General features: G+C 42.9%; 1 protein-coding gene across 1 annotated transcript in view; it reads right to left on the bottom strand.

Moving 5' to 3' along the window:
* Positions 1-26008, bottom strand: part of Srp72 (signal recognition particle 72) — a 45377-nt gene that overhangs the window by 17465 nt on the left and 1904 nt on the right. The window contains exons 5-13 of the mRNA XM_075677260.1: positions 25643-25717; positions 25454-25571; positions 23938-24010; positions 23778-23858; positions 18139-18196; positions 14551-14817; positions 9985-10122; positions 6444-6539; positions 1931-2112 (exon numbers count right to left, since the gene is read on the bottom strand). Of these exons, the coding sequence (XP_075533375.1) occupies positions 1931-2112; positions 6444-6539; positions 9985-10122; positions 14551-14817; positions 18139-18196; positions 23778-23858; positions 23938-24010; positions 25454-25571; positions 25643-25717 (1088 nt within the window). The remainder of the gene's footprint in view (positions 1-1930; positions 2113-6443; positions 6540-9984; positions 10123-14550; positions 14818-18138; positions 18197-23777; positions 23859-23937; positions 24011-25453; positions 25572-25642; positions 25718-26008) is intronic.

The following is a 26008-nucleotide window of genomic DNA, read 5'->3' as shown; positions in this document are numbered from 1 at the left end:
TCATTTGTGCCGTCATGTCGTAGAAAAGAATATCAACTTTTTCACCTGCACCAAAGCATCAATGTCAAGACACTAAAGCCAGCAAAGGTAGCTACATTCTTATTTTTTCTACTCTGACTTTTATTCGCGAGGACACATTCAGCCTCTTCAATTTTCTTGTTCTCGCTACCCGCGGGCTACCAGATCCAGCCAAAGCGCATGCATTTTTCTCGTATTGCCCTGACCACCACGCGGCACACTTCGGTGTGCATTCATTTTTCTCTGGCTGAGTGGATTTTGGCCTGGCAGAGTTTTGGATGCTTTCTGGCTAGCAGATGAGAAAAACAAACAATGGTCACTGGCCGCCATCACTGTAGAGACTCGACGGATTGCAATGCATTCGCCTGAGGGCATCACCTTCAATTCAAAGTTATTACAATCTCTCCGGAAAGTCTCGTCTCACTGGTGTAGGATACTGAGCAGTATGCGTATGGTTCTCTGTGGACCAAGCGTCTCATGTTTTCTTCCATATTCCTTCGGTAGCCACACTACGTGCCCAAAGTACGCATTTGATTGTGTTTATTTTGTTGTGATTGTGTTTATTTGAACATGTTTATTTGCCTTAGTTGACGCATTATATACAGTGACTTTTGCTCAGATACGTAGATTTATTGGAGACTTATACGTATATTTAAATATCTTGTTGCAAGGTTTTGTGTATACATGCAGTGAACTTTGTTTCCAGTGACACTTTTTTGCCCTTTATCAAGCTGTATCTTCGCATTTCTAATGTATATTTTGCAGAACTCCTGCTTTTTATATGTGCTCTCGGTTGCGACTATAATTTTGGTGCAATTACAATACATGACCGGTGACAGCTGCTCCTGCGCAATACACTGGAACGAAGGACAGCGTCATTGAGATCTGCGCAATACACTGGAACGAAGGACAGCATCATTGAGATATTTTCCTGGCCGTTGCCTATGTACAAAAATGTAAACAACATTCTTGAATTGCAAAGTTAATTAAAATATTTGCCCTCAACTTGTTCATTTCATGGCCTTCACGTTTTTCATATCAGCTTCATGCACTGCTTTGCTGGTTTCGAACTGATATAGTTCTAAAGTTCGTGTGATATTTTCTTATTAAATAGACAAAAAAAGTTGGAAGTGTTGAGATCAGTTATTTCTGACATAATTTCTTGGGACAGAGAAATATATTCTTTTATGAAAAAATACGTATTTTACATGTCTTGACTGTGCATAGCATTCAAGAATTCATTTTCAGCATCTTTGGCAATGGCAATGCAGTTATTATTCATGTATTTGACCCTTCGACAAATTCTATAAGGAGCAAGCCGAGCTGGAATGCGAGCTTGAAAGCGGCAATAGATTGTCAAATAAAATGTTGATACCTGTCACCAGTTTCTTAATTATCTGACACAGTAGTCACAGAGTCACTACAGTGAGTTAATGTGTAGCTATAGGCCTGATTCGTGTATAACCTACACCTGAGAAAATTTGATGAAAAAAGGTGTGGCTTATACACGAGTATATACAGTACACATATCCTTCTAAAACATAACCACAGGCATACACTTGTCCAGACCATTCCTCGGTGACTTTGAGAATGTCCCCAGCCCACCTCTTCAGCCGCACCACTGCAAGATCAAGCCACCACTGTCGAATCCACGGATGATAAAACTGACCCACCATTATTACCCCACTCATCATCCCCGTCATATTCTAATATTGTTGCACACTCCCCAACATACTTTACATTTCCTTTAGTACCAAAAATAATCTTGAGGTTTCCACATTGCATTGTTGAAAATTTTTGTTGCATGTCACATGGCTTGCATGTCAAAACAGTGCACAAATGAAACTTATTTCAGCGGCACACCACCAAACACTGCGCAGAAGAAGCACCAGAACCATATGAAAAAGGATACATTTTGGCTTTCTTGGGGTCGAACACTGAGTAAGCTGAAATGAGCTGCGCCAGCACCTTAGGATCCTGGGGCTCCACCTTGCGCAATTCTTCCAGCACGCTAGCTGCCTCCTGGACTTGCCCATTGGCCAAGTAGAACTTGGCACTCTCCCGTGTCAGCAGGTTCAGCTCAGCAGATCGAGGCTGTAAGAGGCACTGAGCACTCAGATGCCAGCTCAGCATACATGGTAATGCAGAGGCTTCTCACTGAGCTACGAGGGTTGATCCAGAAATAAGGTTCCCAAAGAGCTCCAGCTACATGGGAAGGTGCGAAGCAAGTCTGGCAACACTTTGGCACACGGCTGATTCCCCCCAGCCACGCTTCGCTGCGCTGACCATTCTTGACTCAGCACAGCAGCTGTCCGATATGGAGGTTCTCATTGTTGATCACGCCAAGTGTGAGATTCGTTCCGTACCTCACTTTTTGCACGCCAAAGGAACTATACCCGTGGATATTCATTGTCAGTTGACAGAGGTGTATGGCAACAAATGTATGTCCGTTCAACACGTCCGAAAGTGGCGCAGGGAGTTTAGTGCCAGTCCGAAAGAAGTCCACGATGAAGAACAGAGTGGAAGACCGTCAGTTTCAGAGGCGGTTATAAAGATGGTCCAACGCGAAGTGCTTCAAAACAGGAGGATCACTGTAAGTGAATTTGTTGCTCAGATTCCTGGGAGTTCTTACGGTACAGTGGAAAGAGCTTTGACTGAATAATTGGCGTATCACAAGTGTTGCGCTCGATGAGTACCGCGGCTATTGACATCAGACCACAAGGAAAAACGCCCTGACTGTGCTCGCCAGTTTCTTCACAAGTGTCAAAAAGATAAGGAAAAATTGGACTCCATTGTTACGGGAGACAAAACGTAGATGTTTCATTTAACTCCCGAAACGAAACAAAAATCCAAACAGTGGCGTCACCCAGAGTCTCACCAGTCACAAAAAAGTTCAAACAAACTCCTTCTGCTGGCAAAGTCATGGCCTGTGTTTTTTGGGATCATAAAGGGATACTGTTGACCGATTTCATGCAACGTGGGACAACAATCAATTCAGGCAGTTATTGTGCAACACTAAGAAAACTCAGGCGAGCTACCCAGAACCGCCGGCGAGGACGACTGGCAGCCGGCATAACGCTGCTTCAAGACAACGCCCGACCCCGCGTCTCTCGTCAAACCCAGGAACTTTTGACAAACTTTGGGTGGACTGTCATGCCCCACCCACTATACAGTCCAGACCTTGCGCCTAGTGATTACAGTAAAAGCTCGTTAATTCGAACTGCAAGGGGAAGCCACTTCAGTTCGAATGAATGAAAATTCGAACTAACGAAAGTGAAGGAGAACAACAGTAGACTGTTGTGGACTTTTCGAATTGCTGATCACTAAAAGCGGCAGCTTTTCAGTTCCTGCCATGTTCGCTGAAACCAACACAGTTATTCTCTCCTTGCTTCTTTTCCCTCCAGTGCACTTGTCGCCTTTATATGCGATTGTTTTGACAGGCAGAAATTTGAAAAATAAAGCAGTTTCGTCCGCATTAAATATGTCCTGCGGAGAATACTTCTCCATGTGGCCTTGCAACACCTCGGAGCGCCAAGCTTCACACATTTCAACGTTTACGGCCTTTGCTTCTCCCAACACAGCACGGAATACAAGGTCGTAACACTCGCGGAAACGGTGCAGCCACCCACCTGAAGCAGCAAAGTCGTTGTAACCCAGCTGCAGGGCAAAGTTCGCTGCCTTCGCCAGTATCACAGGGCCGCTCAGTGGAATATCCCGAGCGTGCATGTCCTTTATCCAAAGCAGTAGCGCTTTCTCGACTTTGCGGGCCACAACCTCTTCCTTTCGTTGGCAACTTCTGCTGCCAAGGCATCTTCAATAGCTCTCTTATTCTTTATGTAAGTAGATAGCGTGCTTTTCGGTATTGCATGCTTCTTCTCAATTTCTTGCTTAGACAAGAGTCCGGGGTCCACTTCCCGCAGGATATCACTCTTCTCTTGCAGTGTTTTGGCGCAGTGATGGTGTGTGCCGCACGCCATCTTCAAGTCACAGATTTGGGTCCGACTGTGCCACACCACCGATGTCCACCGAAACGGACATTAGCCGAGGCTTAAAGGGACACTAAAGCGAAACAATAAGTAAGTTTAGCCTAATAAAGCATCGTTTGAGAAACCTGCAGGCAGTCATTTCAAAAGAATAGTTTGATTATTAGATGAGAAAATTAAGGTCAAAGTATCAGGATTTGAATTTCGCACCGAAGCCCCGACGCTGGTACGTCAGTGTGATGTTAGGGATTCCAAAGTATGTTTTCAGATTTGGACCGCATTGGCTGAGTAAAGGTTCCTGAAACTTGCTATGTTTAATATTTGGTTCCTTTAGAACACAATGTAGTCAGTCTGTACCGCTACATAGGTAAGTAGGCCCTAGAAGATGCCATCAATATCCACGACATCATAGCGACCAGGTGTGGGAACTTCAAGGAGGCGTCGCCACCTGTCTTTCGTTCTTGCGCTTGTTCTGGCTTACGAAGCGTCTTATTGGGGTAAGAGTGGTGTTGTTAGTGTCATAGAAAAGTAATTTACTGATGCAGAACAAATCATTTTCTCGTTAGTGTCCCTTTAACACCATCACAAAGAATCGCAACGACCGGTACCTCCTAAGCTGAAAACAGACGTGCACAACCAATGAAGACTGCTGAGACAAAGACGCTGAACATGTGAAGGTGGCAAAGGCCCCGATTCGTCGGTTCTTGATTGCAAGTGCAGCTGTGACGCACTTGATTAGCTGTGTTTTGGTGCTTGCCGCACCATCTGCCGCGCAACATTAGCAGCTACACAATATTTGCAAAGCCTCCGAGATTCGCGGCGGGCAAGAAGTCTTGGAGGTCACGTAGAACGGAGAGGAGGCAGCCGCCACTGCCTTCTGGCCGACCCCGCGCCGGTTGGATTTTTCCAGATTTCGCCTTCTCTCGCCGTTCTCGCCGTTCTCTTTGTTCCGGAGGCAACGCAGCCTTGTGTCTAGGCAGTAGGCGCGTTTCTCTAGCCGTGTGCCAGGCACCAAGACGCCGGCACGGTGGTGCGTAGTTCGATTTATCCATGACGGAACCTTCTCGCGTTCAAATTCACTGGCTTTTTTATACATAGACTTCTGGAGCTTGGCCGGACCAAATCATACAGTTTGAATTATCTATAAAATCGAATCATTGAAGTTCAAATTAATGAGCTTTCACTGTATAACTTGTTCCCCAAGTTAAAGGAACATTTGAGTGGCCAACGCTTCCGGAGCGACAATGAAGTCAAAGAAGAAGTGAAACGCTTCCTCAACGGATTGGCAGCGGAGTTCTACGACATTGGGATACAGAAATTGGAGCACAGTCTACAAAAATGCGTAGAAAAAGATGGCGATTATGAAGAAAAATAGAGCAAAGTTTCATCTTTCCAATGATGTAAATTTCTATGAGAATAAACAATGTTGTCTATTTCTAAAATTGATGGGAACCTTATTTTTGGATCAACCCTCACACAATGCTGTATGCAATTAAGGCTGCAAGTCATGCAATCACAGTGGCCAGGTTGTCACTTAGTTCAGACCAGATTTTGAGATTACTGAGGATTTCACAAAGCTACATATGGGCTATAAGAAACACCTTAATGGAAGGCACCTGAATTTGGCTGCCTAGGAAATAAGAGTAAATGGGCACAATGACAAGCATGAAACCCAAGTGCACAGGAGAGAGTTTATTTTTTTTTTAATATTGTTGCACATTTCAAAGCCAATTTCTTTTCTGACATACATGGGTGTCACAATTTCAATCAGAGTTGGTGCATAAATAGCCAAGTTGCTTTAACCTCTTCAGTGTTGGATTTTTTAGAGGTGATGCACACCCCAGAATCAAGCTTCCTTTCTCAGATATTATAAAATGAACACAACGACTCATTTTCGGTTACGCAAATACACACATGATGCTTACACGTAATGGCAAATGCACGCTCTTACTATGGTCCTCCCATTCTTGTCTTCGTTTTGTTTCTCCTACCTAGTTCCGTTCTGATGCACATGTTTCCACAATAGTGCCGTTGTGTCAGGGTCGAAAAAATAGTTACCTTCTATAAACGCAGAACAGATAAAGAAGAGATGCAAGAGTGGGGGCCCTGTGCTACAGCACAAACATTTGAACAAAACATTCCTGCATTAATGATGAAAATTCATGAGCTGCCAGACACCCAAGAAGGAGTGCATTCTGCAGCGCATTAACAGAAACCCAGAGAGATGAGAAAATATGCTTCTAGAAGTATACAACAAATGGTGGAACTACCGCAGAGTTCACCAACTTCATGTTACTGCACACGTCCGACTGTAGAATGTATGATATGTCAGTGACATGGCAGGATAAAAACGTGAAAACATACCAGCACGTCAGTGACACTGAAATGGTTAAATGCCTTCCAAAAATTAGGAAAAATTAAGCCACAAATAACACAACTCACCTTGTTCTTTTTATACCAGGATATGGCATCAGCAAACACTGCTGCAGTGGCTTCCTTGTCTTCAAGGTTTTTATAAAGTGTCACCAAGGCTGAAATCTATAAAAAGAAAAACATTCATGAGCTAGATTTTCTTTCTTTTTTTTACAGCTAGTTGTTATCAAAGCTAGCCCAAAAATCTGACCTATGACAGCTGAGCAAAATTCATGAGTATGCTGAAACAGTTACAGTTGAGCCTTGTTACATTAAAATCGATAATTATAGGTAATTACTGGATAAAAAAATGTAATACTAACTCCCTTGGATATAGTACAACTGAAACCCATGACTTGTTTGAATTAAGCAAAATTTTTGAATAAGTTGCTATTTATCTTAACCTCACGGTCAATTGGTATTACAAAGGGGGATATAACAAGCCTTTCTTGCTTAGTTCAAATTGCATTTTTTTTATTATTTTGCATTTAATGGGCTGCAATCTAGCAGTGTGCCACACTTTTGGTAACTTGCTTGATTTGACAGTTGAAAACTTCCATGAGCTGCTGGCTACCTGATAACATGCCAAGCACTGCTAAGTCAATAGCCACTCAACCACTGTACTCTACTCCTGCCACTACTGCATTCTACTGGTGCTATCTCGTCTCAACTAAGTACCATCGCATCCAACTCCTGCACTTGGCACTCAAAACACACCACACCTTGGTTGAGAGTCATGTACTATTACACCGGAATAAATACTGAACAGTGGAGTGCATGCCTTCTGGTGCATGCTGCACCATCTAAACCCCAAATGTGCGTGCAGTGAACTGCTGTTTAAAGGATTCACAACTTCACGTCCTGCTCTTACATCCTCAGCAATCATTCGGCTCGTCAGTACTGAAGAGTACTGCAGCATACTGCAAGCCTCAGATTTTGTACATAATCATCACTAGATAACAGCATAAAATGATAGATTTTGTTGCTGTTAAAGCTGGATTCACCTAATGGGCCTAACTGCTGATTCGCTCCCTGGACAAGCATGACATGACTCAGCTTTCGTTTTTGAGTTTTCAGCGTCGTATTCAACTGTAATGCACAGGAAATTTTCAGATGTATTTTCCAGAAAAACATGCAAGTGGGAATAGGGTAAATAATACTAAACATTGGTATTGTGAGCTGATGGTGTGGCTTCGAAATCTGCCAAAGGCAAGCTGAAAAACGACTTTTTCAGCGAATGAGAACTCCTTGAACACATTCACTGTCCCTTGGCACCCACAAGACAGATGCTGAAGCCATTGGGGCCGCCACTAGAGCCAGGCACATGCATGCTGGCCAATCAAGTTTGAATTATCCAGTGAGTGCTAATTTCAGCATTGAAATAAGCAAAAGTTCTCGCCCACAGAATTGCTTGGAAGCCACCCGGGACTTTCAGTCAGGATTCAATCAACACCTTCCATGTTGTGCTATTATCCAGAATTCTGACCAAAAATGGCCAAATTATTTTTAAAGACCCCAGTTGCCAACATGTTTTACTTCCTCAGAAAGAATAAATTTGCTTCTGCTTGTGCTGTCTCATGGATTGTGTGTTGCCATCTGCTAAAAGCACGACTAAGCACCAAGGCAAAACTAGGCTCATCCAAGGAACGAAAGGGGTTAATAGAAATATCTAATTCACTGGAGTCGAATTAATGAAAGTCTACTGTAGCCACTGTGTGGCATCCACTTGATGTAGAGGCCATGGCCGCGGACACAAAAGCACAGCCAGTTTGGCACTTTGCCAGGTGGCCAAAAACTCAGAGCTGCAAACTGCCACATCAGACATGTCACTAGCAACATGACATGCTGCCAAATTGCAGTCTAACTGGCACGGAATAATCAGTAAGCCTTCCTTCTGAAATAAAATGGTTCAATATATCCATTTCTAGTAAATGTTTACTTCACTAAAACAGTATAAAAATACATCTGCTTCAATGAGAATTTCAAAGGGAACTACATTTAGTACTTAGGTAGGTATATTCACTAGTTTGTCGTAACTTCTGTTACGATGGGGTTTGACTACCTTAGCACTGCAATGTTACGTAAAGAATGCTATGAAAATTCTGAGAATTGTCTACTAATGCCCAAGCATTCTTCGGCTCGGCTGCTATTTCGCTTTTGCTTACTTATTTAGCTAGCTTGTGCATGTCTACCCATCGCTACCAATCATCTACTATTACACTATTATAACAATTACATGTGTTAACTTGACCAATTATGCATTTATTTTGAAGATATATCGTGCAACTGAGCCAAAACACCGTCACAGCCGGTTTTTCTTTTGTAACACCAGTTTATTATTTTTTTTGTTACGACCTTGACATGATGATGACAGCACCAGTATTATTTTTTTTCATAACACTACCAATCATGTACTATTACACTATTATAACAATTACATGTATTAACTTCTTTATTTCCATTTTTTGTTACGACCTTGATGCGGCGATGGCGACGTAACCAGTTTTTGTTGCTTTTTCTAACACTGCCAATCATCTATTACACTATTGTAATGATTAAATCTGTTAACTTGCCTTACTATGCATTTATTTTGCAGATATAAGACATCACAGGACAGACAGATTTTGCCGGGGTACTCACCAAGGAATGTTTACACATTAAAATTAAAGGGACATTATACAGAAGCACCAAACCAGCTTAGACTGACAAAGTGTTCTTTCAAAACTCGATTTTCATTTTTTATGATAATAGGTCACAAGAAAGGACTATAATATTATGATATAAAATTACTAATAATAATTACGTCAGAATTTCATGTGGAAACCACAGTGCTGGTGCATCAGTGTGGTGCCCCGAATTTCGAAGTACATGTATTATTTTTTTTTCGTATTTGGAATGTTATGGATCAGTAAAGGCTCTTGAAACTAGCTAAGTTCAGTCTTTAGTGCCTTTAGAATACAGTGGAATCTCGATAAATGGAAATCGCTTAAACGGAACTGTCTCTTAGGCGGAACGCCATCCTCATGGTTGGTTGGCTTTGTATTCATGCAACTGTATTCAGCTTTGTCTCTCAGAAAATGGAACTCCTGATAAACGGACGCAATCTGCCCGGTCCCTTGAGGTTTTGTTTAAAGAGAATCCGCTGTACAATGTACCATAGTCCATTTTCACTAATAAAAAATTAAGTAGGCACGAGCAGACAGCATCCAAATCCATGACGTGGCAAGCTGATGCTGGAACTTTAAGGCAGCGTTGCCACCTGTTTTACGCCTTTTTGTTTTTTTCTTTCTTTTTTTTAACTGTCATCTTTTACGACTTCACAAGCCTTTTGTTATGGCAAGAGTCGTTTCTTTAGGTATTGTAGAGGGGTACTGATGTACTAACACAGCTCTAATTCTTTTTTTTTAGTATCCCTTTAAACAACTCACAGGGTTTGATAATACATTGTCTGGCAAAGAAGCATACATTTTCTTTAAGGTAAACGAACACTCTCCACAGATAACAAAAAATGCACATGCACTGACATGTAACAGCAAGTGCTACAAGTGAGCCAAGCACAGCATCTACGCACAATTCCAAGTTTGTAGGTTGTGGTGCCAAGTGACTTCAGGATGTCACAGCAGTCGCTGAGGTGCCCTTGGGACAACAGTAGCTGAGCCAAAGTAAGCGATATTGACAGTGACCGGCTTGGGTGGCGTTCAGCATATTCCTAAAGAAAAAGGCAGACATTTTTATGACGACATGTTTCTCCACATATTGAATCACCCTTGGCTACACTAAACCAAAATACAGGACACTATATCACAAAGTTACATGTTAAAAAAAGAAAGCAAACAGAAGATAGATATGAATTGCAGAATTGTAAAATCGAATTACAGAGCATTTTCCAAATTATGTGTCGCGAAAGGGCCCTTCAGAAAATCGGCATTGTAAACAAGGCAACTGCAGTACACAGATGACACAGTGACGATCATGTTGGCGAAGTATTCCACTGACGCACACCATGAAAACAGTTCGAAATTCAAACAAAAGCATGAACTCTCTTCTCCTCGTAGAAGTCGCCAGCATCCAGCAGGATTACTTGAAGCGCAATGGCACTTCCACATCAGACACATTGCCTGTAGTGCACAAATAGCCAGCAGCAGTGAGAAAAGCAGTGAGAACAAGGTGGGTCCTCAGCTCCGATGTGGTATTAGGCAAGAGAGTTATCACTCACGAGTGCTGACTGAGCTAATGGGGAGAGAGCCATTTGCAGGAAAGGTAGCCTGCCTCGATGCACAATGGCTTCCCAACATTTCCTTTGTTTCTCTATCAGCCACTACAGAAACCTTTTTATATATTCTTGCAGTAGGCGCTACGTGGACGGCGTTTCACAACTTCTAGCGTATGACCAAAATTCGAGTGAACGAAACATGCAAACGGACTGCGGCGAAGTGAGCAGCCGCCACTGTCAAGCTATCAGCTTGACAGTGCATCAGCACCTTCAACAGCTGTGCCCGTTCGCTCAAAATATGAATGAGGGCGCTGTGATTTGACAGTGCATGAGCACAATCACATGTCTTTTTTTCCTACTCCGCAGGCTTTCTTTAAATGCTGAAAAAAAGCACCACACAGGAGGTATGTGGTGACAAAAAACTGGATTGGTTGGTCCTGAAGTTCCCTCTACAACGTAACGAAATGCGTTTGGCTCTAAAGTGAATACAGTTGAATCTCATTAGTTCAAACTCCCCCCCCCCCCAAGGGAAATTTATTCAAATAAAACGGAGTTTCAACTAGTCCCTTTAAACATAGCACTTGATCAATAGTCTGGTAAAGCCAAAACAATCACTGGACGTGCATAGAAAAATTCTAGATTCCGTATAAAGTGCATGTATGATAAAATTCCACCTAGCACGCCATTAGCTATGGTTGTGAGGGAAAACGTGCAAGGAAAAACATGCGAGGGTGAGCTGAGGATGGTGACTTGATGCGCACCATCCTCCCGTGAGCCCAATCTTGGAGGTGGCGTGATCAACCACATGGTAGTGTGATCAAGTGCACTCTAGGAGAGAGAGAGAAAAAAAGAGGGGCAGGGGCAAGTGAGCGTGATGAAGTGCACGCTAGCGGCTCCTTCCTGCTTCTTTCAAGCCGGATGGAAACGGAGGGAAAAGGAGAGCACGCACCACTGTGCTTGCTCTGGCTCTGTCTCAGTTTCCCACACATTCTTCTTTGTCATCTTTATGGTAGCTATGCAGTGAGCCTTCGCGTTTGGCTCGGCTTTTTCCTAAATGAGGGCCATGGGAGCCAGAATATTTTTAAAAAATAATTGTTGCAAGCTGTTTTAGTTCGAATTCGCTGGAGTTTTTCACTACAGTTATACCTCAATATAATGAAGTATTTAACTCTTCATAACCTCTTGCCCATAGAACACCATGTATTTAGAACCTCAATTTAACAAAGTGTGTTTGTATGCGATTTCAATATAATGAAACTTCGCTTCCGCCGCAAGGGAATGCCGAGAGAATAAACGGAAATTTCTGTGGCAGCAGATGGCCAAATAGTTTAATTACATGGGGCTGCTTGCAAACGCACCTTGCAAATTGCACCTCGCAAATCACACCTCTCAAATCGCCTGCGGAGGGAGCAACAAGAGCAACCGCCGAAATGGAGCTATGTCATGTTCTGTATAAAGTCCGAGTGCGATAAGATCCTATCACACACCATGCATTTGTGCTTTAGGTGCGAGTGAAAGTGTTCAAGGGTGAGACAAGAAATATAGTGGCTTCTCGAGTGCCACCTTCCTGCGCGAGCAAAGGGAAAGAGGGGGAGGGGAGCTGGCTCGTGGTAGCGTGATCAAGCGAGCGCGAGGGGCGGGGGGTAGGGTAAGTTAGCGTGTGTCTGTCTCGGCGTGACCACGTATGGCTGTAAGCACAGCTGAGTGCATACGCATCCGCACACCCTGATTTAGAGGTAGTCTGCCGCGTGTGTAAAGTGGCCGTGCCCAGACGGCGTGGCCTCATGTAAGCTATTTCACCACGCTTAGTAGTGGAGGTTGCATAATCTCAAGTTTCGGCGACCCGACCCATTGGAGCGAGAGGCGGACGAAACATTCGCTCCCCGCTGCCCTGCCGGTGCTTTTCATGATAGCGTCTTCTCAGCTGCGGGGACGGAGTGCACATGAAAGCGTGGCTGGCTTCACTTAATTTGTACCACCGAAGTGAACATATCGTTGACATGATGATGAAACCACATCATTTGTCACCGACTCCCAAATTCATGAAAATGAATTGTTTTCTCAGATTTCCTTTTTTTGATTGTACAATTCAGAAAATTTTGCAGCCCCCTTCCTGTGTAAGAAAAATCGATCGGCGACTGTACTTATTTGCATAAAAGGTCGAATTTCAATACACCGAAATTTCGATATAATGAAGCAAAATGCCGATTTCGCCTACTTCATTATATTGAGGTTCAGCTGCATTTAAATACATAGGAAATAGCCGGGACCAACACAAGAGTTCGAATTATCAGTCAATTCGAATTATTGGGATTTCACTCTACAAGACATTTTACAGCGAAAGCTGTATATGACTAACTTTCCATAGTTTTTTCGGCGTCCGGCAATAGAAACAGACTTAGCGATTTTCTAACAAACCTGTACATGTGCAGTGCAGCGGTGCAGACGTGAAAATGCGGAACAGGTTAGAACGCTCGCCGTGAACAATAGCATGACATCAAGGTTATCGCAGTATATAAACAGGAGAGGTATCGGCGCTAACAACAGCTGTGTTATCGATGGGGCAGACACGTATAGTTCGTACACCTGAAGAACAACGTGCGTACGAGGAGCGCCGGAGGGAACAGCAACGAGAATGTAAACTGCGCCGGCACAAAATGACCACCCATGAAGAACGTCCCCATGATGCTGAACGAAAACGACAATCGCAAGCCCGGGCACCTTCGACCGAGCAACGACGCCAGACTCACAACACAAAAAAAGACAACCATTCCACTCTGTGAAGACGGAATAGCAGCGAAAGCACTTTGCTTTTCATTTGAAAGCTTTGACTGTCGTCGGCTTTCGCTGCCATTCCATCTTCACAGAGTAGAATGGTTGTCATTCTTTTTTTATAATTCATCTTAGGTAATTAACTAATGAAGTATAATATAAAAAATACTCCAAAAAGTGCCACATCACGGCAAATAATATGTCCTTGGTTTCACCCAGCTGCAGTTTATCGCTTCTTAAAAATCCTCAGCTCAAGTAGTACTTTCATAACTCGAACCGGAATAATGTAACAATTCGGTTCAGATTCTTTTTCTTTCTATGCATCATCAATGGTCTGAACAGCGCTCTGCCTACGTCATCACCAGGATCAGCTGGTTGTAAGCAGTGGATGAGAAGAAAAAAATAGAAGAGAGCGAAAGGAATCACGACATTATACCAGCCCTGTAATGGAAACTTACATATCAAGGTGGCCTTGATGCCATTCCAAGCCCCCAGATTTCTTTACAGCATCATTTCGGAAGTGCATACCAACACTACTATAATGCACTGAGTAGGTTATGCAATAGCTGAGAAGGACGTGCCGATTTCAGCCTACACAGAAGGAACAAAGTGCAGACAGCTGCCAGGAAACAGGAATAGGCTTTGTTGCTTTCAGTTAGTAAGAAAACAGGCGAGAAAGAGAGAAAAGAAGTAAGTCTGGGTGAATGGGGCAAAAAGATGGGATGCATCCAAAGAAAGTGAAATCTGCTTTGAGTTGAAGTGGTCAGCAGTGCTCCCATCACTGCCCCTGTACCACAATTTCAAACAGGATATTTTAATTTTATGCTTTCTTTTTAGACTAAAAGGCTGTAAAGGTTCACTATAGTAGTGTCTAGCATCAGAAAAAAGTTCACCAAGTGCACATCCAACCAATCCCAGTAAGCAGCATATCACATCCACTATCAGAAGTCACTGCCACATGCCACTGCAGTCAGCAAGAATATCACAGTCTAGAGCAGATTAAAATACTTAATACTCTGACACCAGCAATTCATAGCAGTTGAGACACTACCATAAGACATACTAACACAAAATGAAATCTACATGTTCAATGTGTGTCACACAGCCCCTTTAGGTCAGAACCACAATGCTAAATGCTAAAGGGTGACTTGCCTTGAGCAGTCGCACGACCTCCTCAAGTTGCTTGTCCTTGCAGTGCATCGTCGCAGCTCGAAGCAACACTGCTTCATCAGCAGAATTTTTAAAATTCTTTTCTAATATGGTCACAGCCTTGACACACTGGTCTAGCTGACCTGTGTGGTACAACAGGAGGCAGTGATTCAGTGCTATTGCTCGTCGTTGCTGTGATGTCAGTTTGCTCTCCAGCCCTTCAGCCACCGCCATCTTGATTTTCTTCTTGGAGTCAAACATGTTCTGGTCCTGTGCAGTGCAAATTACAAAGCAACAAATATTTCTTTGTTCCCAACACACTCCTTTTAGAGCTCTTCGATACTGTAGCCTACACTAGTAGGATGTGTTCTCGGCCATTATCTGCAACATTGCATGCAGTTGTCCCAATTGTCATTTATTTATGACCCCAGATCATGTTTTTGCACTGTATTCCCAGCAAATTGTTAGTATACAGCTGAACAAACCTGTTATAAGCAAAGCAGCATCAGAAGCAAAATATACATTCATTATGTCAAATGTTCACTATAAATGTGAACAACAATAATGGTGTGAATCAATCCACAATAGACTCGCACAGTAAAGGTGTTCACTACAACACCACTGAGCATAACAATGATGTGGCTTTGCCTGATGTCTATTCATGCATTTTATTCTGCACATTAAACATCCTGCTAATGTGACCAAAATGCACAGCATGGGGCATCCTCTATAATCAGTGAATGTACAGCATGTTTCAGCCCAGATTACACCGCTGCTACCAGGCAGTGTTAAATTTATATAAGACACCAGATCATGACAACCAACCAAACTGTATATTTATTCCATAGTATTAAGCAATTTGTTATGCAAGCACCTCTTATAGCAAGGCCCAATTACGCGGACAAATGGCCAAAATGCAGCAAGCCCTAAAGTTGACTGTATCCAGAAACAACTAGCTGTGGTGATGGAATTTCGTGGCAAGGACAGAAACTAATGCTCTGAACGTAAATGGACTTCAAACTTTTAGTAAAGCATTTAAAAACCATTGTTTCAAACATTTTTTTGTTACACATAAAAAATCCCACATAAAAATTCAGTATAACAAGCACGTGGTGCACCTACATGAACATGTGAGCTAGCTGATCGACCAGTGCGCACAAGGTTCACTGCCATCAGACAAATACATCACATACTTTGCTTGTTGGAAATGAATACTTGCAACACAGCATGAAAATTGGCTGAGCATATGGCGTAACATCAAGTTAGGAATAGGATCTATGTTTACACATAGCAGTCAAAGCTCAATATAACTATCTACTTGCAGCAAAAAACTCTCTTCATTCAGTCAAGTTTCAGCATTAAAAAATAACAGGCTCCTGGGACAATCCTGGTGGACAGCATCGTGTCCATAAACATTTGCAAACAGAATCATGCAAGAAACTTGATCAATAATTACTACATCAAAAGCACTGGCACATACTGTTGAGATATTGTGGAGAGAAATGTGTCAGTGCAGACAACATCTACTTTTGAATGCAATGTAATCATTATTTCATATGTACACAACTAAATTGCATAAAGTAGCTGCTGTCACAAGGAAACAGTGCAAAATTTTCTAGGTGGTGTCAACACCTGTGTTTCAATGATGCATTCATCCTGGCTTACTAAGCCTCCACTAACAGTAACAGTGGCCTATTCACAATGCAAGAAGTGCAACCCATCAGTCTAGTTTTACTAAACCATGGTTGGTACACACCATCCAATGCAAAATTTAAGGACAATTAAAGGATTTCCAGGTTGCTGAAGGCCAAAATTCAAGGAGGTTGAAACAAACTTCAGCCATAACAAGCTAAAATATATTCACATCTCCTTCTTAGCTGCGATTATTTATACCAAAGCAGTCACTGCACTGCACACCTGCTTCAAGCTATTCAGGTGGCTCAGTCTACTCTCTTATTGTAACAATGTGAATCGCCTTGCGGCACATCGCACATTTTGCTTGATAAGGGTTGTTAGTAGTGTTTGCCTTCACCCAAAGATGCTTGTCGCATTAAAGCCAAATGGCTGAAACTTGCTTGCCTACAGACATTTTTCTAGAGCCTAGGCCTCAAATATAGAGCCATGACAGCTGCAATGGTTTGGTTGCCTGATCTGGCTTCGTCTTGCACCCCGATGGCAATGACCATTTATATATATATATATATATATATATATATATATATATATATATATATATATATATATATATATATATATATATATACAAGGTCGGCTCCCATCGGATGATGGCGAAAATGCATGCTGCTGGCCGAGCGCTGTCGAGGAGATAAAGAATGTCCTGCCGCTTCACCATCGCCAGTCACAATGCAGCCGATCTTGTTCACCGAACACATGCTCGAGAGCAGCATGATACCACTGGGCAAGCGCTCTGTCACGTGGCTTTTTTCATATTTCGCGGGCTTTCTTTGCAACCCGGAAAAAAAGACTACGCGAGACATATCGTAAAGGAAACAACTCGATCGGTGGTTTCTGAAGGTGTTCTACAAATCTGCGCATCATACTTGGGGTTCTCAGCCAATAACTAAAAAGTTGTGTAATTAAACTTAATTAATTAGCGAGTGATAGGGAAAACAAAAAAAATTGTCAGAGTTACTATAGACTATTGCGAATAGTATGCATTCGGTTCAATTCGCTTCCGATGCGCGTTTCATTTTTAAATTCTTGGCTCAAGTTATGTGGGACCACCCTGTATATATATATTCTCAAACGAGATTATATAGGTGACAGTGTCCATGGCACAGCACCGATGTGGAGTTTGTTACTTTTACTGTTCAGAAGTCACCCTCAAACCTAGTTATCAAAGAAATCAAGGGGCTCATTTATATCCAGGAAGTTCCAAGGGCACTTGAATCTTTTTTTTCAAATTCAAAGAGGTGTACGAACCCTGCTCAATATCTCTTTACTGCACCTATTCCAAATTGTCCAAGTTGCCACAGTTGGCAATGGCAGTGATAGTGAAAGGTGCAAGCAACTTTAGCCTGGAAATCTAGTCTAACAATTGCTCAACCTGAACATCATCTTTACTGGCACTTTGGCACACCAATGAATATCAAACAAACCAGTATACACTCAATAACTAGGCATAGATGCGACGCTTCCTTGAAAACTGTATTGTGGCCATAAAGTGGCATTGCAGCATTTTCTTTTTTCCGCCACTACGGCAGTCCCCTAAATGTCTTATGATTTACATGATCTAATCATGTCCCATAAGTTTGGACTTGTGCGTATGCAAAACATTGAACATTCAAGAAACTAGTAATACATAGGAAAACAAGGAATAAATGTGATACTTTCTTGACTATGCCTCACTGCAGCAGTCCTCAAAATGTCCCATAATTTACACTGCAGAAGCTTTCAGTTCCAAGCGCTTCAGCAGAGGGAACTGCTGCAGGTGCACATGTTGAGTATCATGCGATTCTGGAAGGCTTCAGGGATGGGAACGCGTACATGCACTATGTGTTTTGTTAGCAGCCAGGAACTTGAAAATAAGTAAACATCACCATCTACAAGAAAGAAGACAGATTTCCTTACCTTGTTTATTGTTACAATGTTGTTAGCTGCCACCGCTATGATGGCATTGTCTGAAGGTCTGCAACAAAATGGCATTCAACTATAGACAACGAATATATTAAAAAAACATGCAAATTTGCGTCCAGCACTAAGAAACAAAGTCTCGCTCAATTTCATTAGCCACAACTGCTCAGTGTCTGTAGCATAGGTGTACGGAGGGCTTTATATTAGGAAGGGGGAGGAGGGCGAACTATACTGCAGGCCAGACTTGGTGCCTTTCAACGGTGCTTCCTTAGCCATATTGTTTTTATTAAGAGGTTTTCATTTGTCAGCTTTATCTTTTTAACATTGAAGATTAAACCAAACTATTCTATAACCTTTCCCAAAAGGTTTTCTCCGATGGGAACATCTCAGCTGTTGGTAAAACAAAATGTTTCTTGATCAGACTTTACTGGTGGTTTTATCCTCACCTTGTTATGAAAAATAATACCTAGGCTTGAGGGCAGGGTATTTTGGGAGAGGCTACCTAGCACCTCTTGAGATACCTGGCTACACCTTTGCTCTCAGGCCACGGTACTAAGATTACAGAGCTAAAGCATTGCACAAGACTTCAACCAAGGCCAAGACTGTCTGTTGTAACCTGGTCGTGAGTCCTGCTTTCACGCTAACTTTAGTAATTATAAAAATTATTAACTAGCCCAATACATCATGCTCATGCATGTAAATAGGACGCTGTGGGGGCATCCACCTTAGCATTGCTTCCTCTTTCATATTCTGTTAGAGGAATTAAAGACTGTGTAATCAACTTGTGCCCCCTCCTTCCTTCATGCATACACCTATGGGCTACGATTTTGTGGCGATACCTTTTCCCGATGCTAATCCCTTTCGTGCTTTTCGCTTTCGTGAGTGGTCAAGAGACGCTCCCCTGGGCGGAGTGTCAAATGTGGCCACTCACAAACACGAAAAGTGCCGAAAGGCATTAGCATCAGGAAAAGACATCAGTACAAAATCTTGGCCATGGTCTGTAATACAGTAAGTGCATCACCAGCGGCACAAGGACAATGCCCCATTTATCTGCATCAGGACAAGCTAGGCAAAGGACCACACAAGAGGGCCATGTTGGCATAACAGAAATCAAATTCTCGCACACCAATTAAGAGAGCGAACAAGGAACAGAGACTGAGAACATCAGTAAAGGCTTCGTACAATGCAACTGGAAAAACATACTTGGTTATATAAACATCAATGTCTAGAGGTTGCCTAGTGCAGGCCACATAGGAGGAAGCTTTATCTAAGGAGCTACAAAATATACATGGAAACAGAGAGATTGTTCTGCTTCCTATTCACTGAACTGATTCTGATGAGCCTTCCTTGTTGCATTTAAAAGGGAAAGTTAACATCTACCAAATATTTGGAGCAGATTTTTTACTTATGGCTATGACATTTTAAAAGAAACTTGCCTAGAATGGGAAATTTTTTAAACAGAAGAACTTCTCGGTGAGAACAGATATAACACTGTGGGCTGCATCAATCAGGGCGTCCAAAGGAGACAAAATGGATATATCATACATAATTCTGAAACATAGCAATGTTTTGCAACTAGATTCTATGCAAGATTCATGTAACCAATGTGAAGTATCACCTAAGCTCCCTCAACAAATACTTCGTATTTTGTCGGCTTTAGCCATTCTTATAAGGCGCAGCTTACAGAATTGCAGTATGTTTTTGGTGCAGAGTTGGGTAGCTGTAACTTGGTGCTTAAATTTTTTTCAATAAGGAGATTGAACCGAGCAACTTGGTATCGATTCATGTCGAAAATTTAGTGCTACATAAGATGAAGACAAAGGAAGAACCAGTGGCGTAGCAACAGGGGGGGCCCGGGCGCTGTGGGCCCCGGGCGCAAGGGGCCAGTGGGGGAGGGGGAGGGTGTCAAACGCCTGAAGACACCCCTCTTTCCGCCGGCTTGACTGGGCGCAAATGGCAAAGAATTCTCTGGTATCAAGTAGCCCGAGCTCACGTACCAGATTAATTGTCGGCTGCAGCTCTATCAACACCCCACGAAATAATTGCACGAATGTGCGGGCTAAAAAATTTAATTCGCAAAATGGTCGCTAAACTCTTCACCTTAGCGGAACGTTTCATGTGGGGTGCGCTCATGTACTGCGTTCATGCTGGGAGCAGGATTCGCTAAACATACAGTGAGGCGTTGTAAGGCGTTGAGGCTCTTGGGTCCCTCTTCCGTTTAGAACGCGCAGCGAAGACGAACAAAGACAGCAGCAAAAGGGCGTTCAACGAGCGCGCCCGGCTCTCACGTTTACGGTGAAGCGTTCGTTGAGAGCAACGTTGCATAAGTGCAGCCGTCAAAAGCCGCGAATGGGATTCTCTGGATCGTCTTCAGACTCGGTGCGGCCGAAGAGTTTGGCGGAGTATGACTCAACAGGCTGTATATAGTCGCGGGTGCCGCGATGTTCAGCTCGCTTTTACTTCCCCTCTCCCGCTCGCTCCGAGAAGCCGCTGCGAAACCTGCCGTTATGTTTCACGCTTTCCTTCTTACCCTCGAAAATTTAAGAAAACTGTTGTTGTTGTGTGACTTCGTGTCACAAGTACAGTGTCTGTGTCAGCTGCACAGAATTTTACCCAAAAGAAACACGAATTTTGTAAGGACATTTCCCGATATTCTATGAAGTTATGTGTCTTCACGATTACTAGGAATTCGATAGCGTGAAAAATATGGCAGATAAGTAATAACCATATCCTTAATAATCCCTCAATTAGTACTTATAGAGGAAGCACTTCAATTCCAGAATGAGGTCTCAAAGTGACATTATTAACTCAACAAAAGCTTCTTAAACAAAATCGTTTTGGGTGCTACAACCTACAGTACTTTGGCACTGCGAGCGGCGCCCAGTATGGCAGTAGTGAAAGAAATATGAAATAGTGGACCAGTGACGTTGATCCCTCAACCCTCTCCATTTCGAGTGCAGGCCAACAGGTTTTGCTGGCACGAGCTTCATCGCGGTCTTTCTTCTTTTTTTTTTTGGGGGGGACGCCAAGAATCGACGCGAAGCGTGCTCTATTCTGTTCCCAATCTTTTGGTGGTACCACAGCTCGGATAATCACGTTTGTCCGTATAGCAGCAAATAAAAACAAGGCTTTATTGATCTGAATGAAGAGAACTCGTAATTGTCATAACATTGGCACCTGCGCAGCAGGGAGGCAGGTGGTGTTTTCTGTTTTTCTAATATGGTGGGGAGATCAGAGTCACTCAGACACAATTTAATTTTCGTTTTCGTTCAGGGCTGCCCACAGCCAAAATACTGCGGGCCGTAGTACCTACGACGATTTTTGTGAAGTTGTTGTTGGGCAAGATATAAATGTCGGCCTTCAATTTTGCAAATGAAATGTTGCCGCTAAAATTGGTAGTTAAAACTTTATAATTTTTTTTTTACTTGTGACGTGACCCATATTTGCCACGATGCCGCATTTGTATTGGTTGCCAAGCCTTACAGTCTGACAGAAGATGTGCACATGCACTTATCACAAGTTATCAGTACAGCAACCTGTGTTATTTGGTGCAGGAAAAAAACAGCGTGTACTGGCCTTGAGCTGCACCATTGGAAAAGCTGGCGGCACCGTCAGCGTGACGTGCTATTAGGGATCACGTGGACATAGCGGCCGCGTCGGCTGCTTCGGGAGCGCCGAAGCGATCGGAAAACGAGTTTAAATTCCCCCATACGCTGCGGTCCTCATTTAGTGGCGAGATTTTCCCGCTTCGAGTGTCTCCTTTACAACGATTGAAAGCACTACAATAGGTAGTGGCTGCCTTTAAAGGCGCGCAACATGGTAGGCTACTGCTCGGTGCCGCAGTGCTGGACGTACGCAACGGAGCCCGGTGTCAGCCTTATTCATACGTAGCCGCAGGACAAGAAGCTGCATGAAGCTTGGCTCGCGAAACATAAAACCAGCAAACAGTCATCAGCTACAACTCGGGTATGCAGCAATCACAGACGCGAGGAAGATTTCTGCTACAGCGCCGGGTCTGCGATGTTCGAAAAACGCGCAATGAGACGCTCGCCCGAGTCTGCTGCTCGACTAATGTCATGACGGTTTGGTCTATGAACTTGTCAATGCTATAGATACTGGCAAGTTCCCTGGAGGGGAAAGGGAGCAGTAAGAAGCACATTAAAAAATAAGCATGGCATATGGTCATGTTTGTGTTATTAATTAATGCACTGGATTGCAAAAAAAGAAGCAGTGGGAAACTACACGCTGAGAACGCTGTTAAACATACTGTGCGACGCAACTCGAGAAACGATATTGAAACGTCCAAGAATTTAGAAAAAAAAAATATTGAATCGTCGCAGCGGCACATCACAGTCCCTGTAGGCATCCAAGTCTCTACAATGAAATTATTTTTGAACAGCTCTGATAGCGCCCACGCAACAATGGTTGCTTGTATACTGTAAAATGCTCATATTCTGCGGCCTAAAGCTCATGGCACGGTGTGAAAACGCGCACGCGGCGAAAGCGAAACAGTGCACGGACAAGCATGCAGACGCACAGTCGGTCGCTGCGAAGCTATGCGATCCCTGCATTGAGGCTTCATTCTATTATGCTCCATTTAGTTATACAAACACTATAAGAACATATTTCACATAGTTTGCTCTCAGCGTTTGCCTACCTTTCACGCAAGAAGCCGGTTCGAGAGACTCCATCGCGGCGACCGCGCACAGTGGCGTTCACTGTACGTATTCGGTAAAGAGATAGCGTCTGTAAACGATTCTGTGCTTTCAGTTTGCCCAAGATTATTATTTAGACAGTAAAAAATTCTCTCATTTCGAAAGTACGTCCAGAAATGTCCGGGAGAGCTCCCGCGTGGTGTTTTCAATGAGCGCTGACAGCAAAACCTATGAGGAGCGCGCCGCGTGATCCCTCATACTACACCAGTGAGGCGCTTCCGATAGATGGCGACTCCGTAACTCCTTGCCGCCAATACCTATTGCATTCGTGATCTCTGGGAAAGAAAGCGAAGGAGAGGGGGACCCGGGGGACGTGCGCGGTATCCAAGGCCCGGAAATTGCCAATATCTTCGACTACACTAGGGGGGGGGGGGGGGACAGAAGACCTATGGGTCCCGGGTGCCAGATGACCTAGCTATGCCACTGGGAAGAACACACCACTAGCGCGGTTATCAGAAAGAGCTTGGGGTGCGTTCTTGCTTTGTCTTCATCTTTTCTAGCGCTGAATTTTCAACAAGTCTTTTTATTTTTAGAAAACTTTTGTAACATATTTCGAGGCCCTAGATTAAAATTAAGCTTTGAACAGTCAGTAGCATTAAATATTTTCTCTTGCACGTGACAAGTTTTGTTAAACATGATTGGGCAGCAGCCCAAAGAGAGCATTTCCATTATTTTTATGCAGTATTTTCAAAGGTAAATCGGACTTTGTCTCGAACTAAAGCCTCCTCCACTTTGTCTTTTTCAGTTTCTTGGAAGAGAAATTACAGAACATAGCAATGGCATCACTTTTGTGGAATAAAAACATTTTGTTACATCATGGGCCACAACTGATCTTGAACTACATAAACCAAAGGCAAATGCTAAAAACCAAGCTCTGTGCAATCTGCTTTCATATCAGAAATGTTACAGGAGTCTACTCACCGTTGTTTGAGTGTCAGATTGTACAGTTTCATGGCCTGGTCAGGGAAGCCTAACCTCTGCTTGGCATACCCTAGTTGTGTCCTGCAAAAACATGTGCTTGAACACCTCGGCCCAAACTGTGTGATTGCAGAAGGCATGAGATCACCTAGCACTAGCATACCTCACAATGGCCAGCTCTTCCTCTATTTCATCCTCAGGAACATCATCTTCTTCTAGCGACTTTTTGCATAGTTCTGTCGACAGTGCAAAGTAGGCAGTCACACAGTGATATTACCTCAGTGTATTTGTCATGCACAACTTCTTCGTAGTCAACATTGAAAAACTTGTCCCAACTCATGCAAAGTTTCCACAATAAAGCCTTACTGCAATGAAAGTTCACTTCGGTGAAGTAATTACAAATGAGTAGTGTTATTATTGGCCTGAAATTCAACATCGCAAGTCCAGGCAACATTCCAGCTTGCCTGCCTTTGTTGAGTTCATTGCCCTCCTCTCCGAGAGAGCGTGATCACTTTGGCACCTGCCACTCCCCGAGCTGACCCAGGCAACAGGGCAAGCAATGAAGGGGAGAAGGCCACTGGCGTCTCAGATCACCAGGACGACCAAAAGTGTGGGGCAAACAATCAGGTACTGGCACCACCATGGGTGCACCCATAATCTGAGACAACCTGTTGTGTTACCTATCTTACTATTGCACCATTGTGGAACATTTTGTCACTCACACAACAAAGGACAGAGGTTGGGTAGAGGGGAAGTGTCAAACTGCAGTTTTCGTTTCGGGGGCAGAATATTCATACAACTGCACTGCATTCAAACAGGAGGTCTTTACTGCACATGAATTCCTCATGTGATACAATCTTAGCAGATGTCACAGAAATTACAGTTTAAGTACATCTATAACTACCTTTCCTAAAGAAAGCATGATTTGGTGGGTTAAAGAGAACTGAAGACCCTTGGCTCCAGCACCAATCACAACAGCAACAACTATTAGACCATGTCACAACCATCTCTTCACGGACCAGTTTTGTTTTCAGCTTCGGTTAGTGGGCTCATCTCAACATAACTATGCCAGACTGAAGAAGTGTCATAGCTTCCTGTAAGGCATGTTGCGTGCCATACTCTCACATTAGTGATGAGCTCTGCATTATAGTGCACACATTCTGAATGCACACCCTATCGCCAAAGCAAAGGCCAGCTGGCTATAGCCAGAAATGGTCAGCTGGCATTTACTTTTTTGTGGCATGTAGAATTCATATCGGTTGCTGAATAATGACACACTGTGCATACTTCAAAATTTGTTACTTCTTACATTATCACCTTTAGTGCAAGACGTGGTTTTCTTGCTTTTTAAAATAAAATTTAATTCATGCAACAGTATATTCTTTTCAGATATACTTATCATAAGAGCATCTATTCCATTAAAATTGATGCCCTTTTCATGTAAATAAATAGGAGCACAGAACATTCCAGTTTGTGAACCACATTGGTCAATGGCATAGAGTGAACAATGAAAATAACCACACTTCTTTAAAAAATTTACAATAAAATACTTTAGTATCTGAAGCTAACAGAAATGAACTAAGCAATAAAAATAAGCTTAACAAGGTCAAAATTTGTAGTCGCACTTAAAAATGGTAAAGCAATAAAAAGTAGGCTAAAAGTAGGCAAAAAATACTTGCCTTCAGCTTGCACAAGCTTCTGAAGTGCATCAGCGAACTTTGCCAGACCCAGCAAACTGCAAGCTTTGTTATAGCACAACTCATATGAACCTTCTCCTAGACTTGGAGCACCTTTCACCTGAAAGTGTGTCCACACCATTGGAACAACATAAGCTTGTTTCCAGGCATTAAAATATCAAAGGCACATACCTCCTGTTGAGTCTGCATTGTCAAAGAAGCTATGACAGCTGCAAGATTTGTTTGTCTTTCCTCTTCATACTCATCCTTAAAAGAGACAAAAACAAGAAGAACATGGTGTTGCTTTTCAGATTGCAACAGTAATCATGCACAAGTTTCTGTAAGCCTTATTTAACCATTTTCATTTGGCTGAAAAGTGCTCCGGCGAATATTTTACGTTCATCACTTAAATGTTCTCGTTTTTAAAGCGCGCAAAAATCTTATCAACAATAAAGCCAACACAACCTTGACTGCCTGAAAAATTAGGAATATGTCAAGTGAGTAAACTTTAGCAGAGGCATAAAAGTTTTCAGCACATTTAACATTGTGCTTCCCCTA

This window comes from Dermacentor variabilis, unplaced genomic scaffold, assembly GCF_050947875.1.
Source record: "Dermacentor variabilis isolate Ectoservices unplaced genomic scaffold, ASM5094787v1 scaffold_12, whole genome shotgun sequence".
Lineage (NCBI taxonomy): Eukaryota > Metazoa > Arthropoda > Arachnida > Ixodida > Ixodidae > Dermacentor > Dermacentor variabilis.
This window is presented reverse-complemented; position numbering and strand designations above follow the sequence as displayed.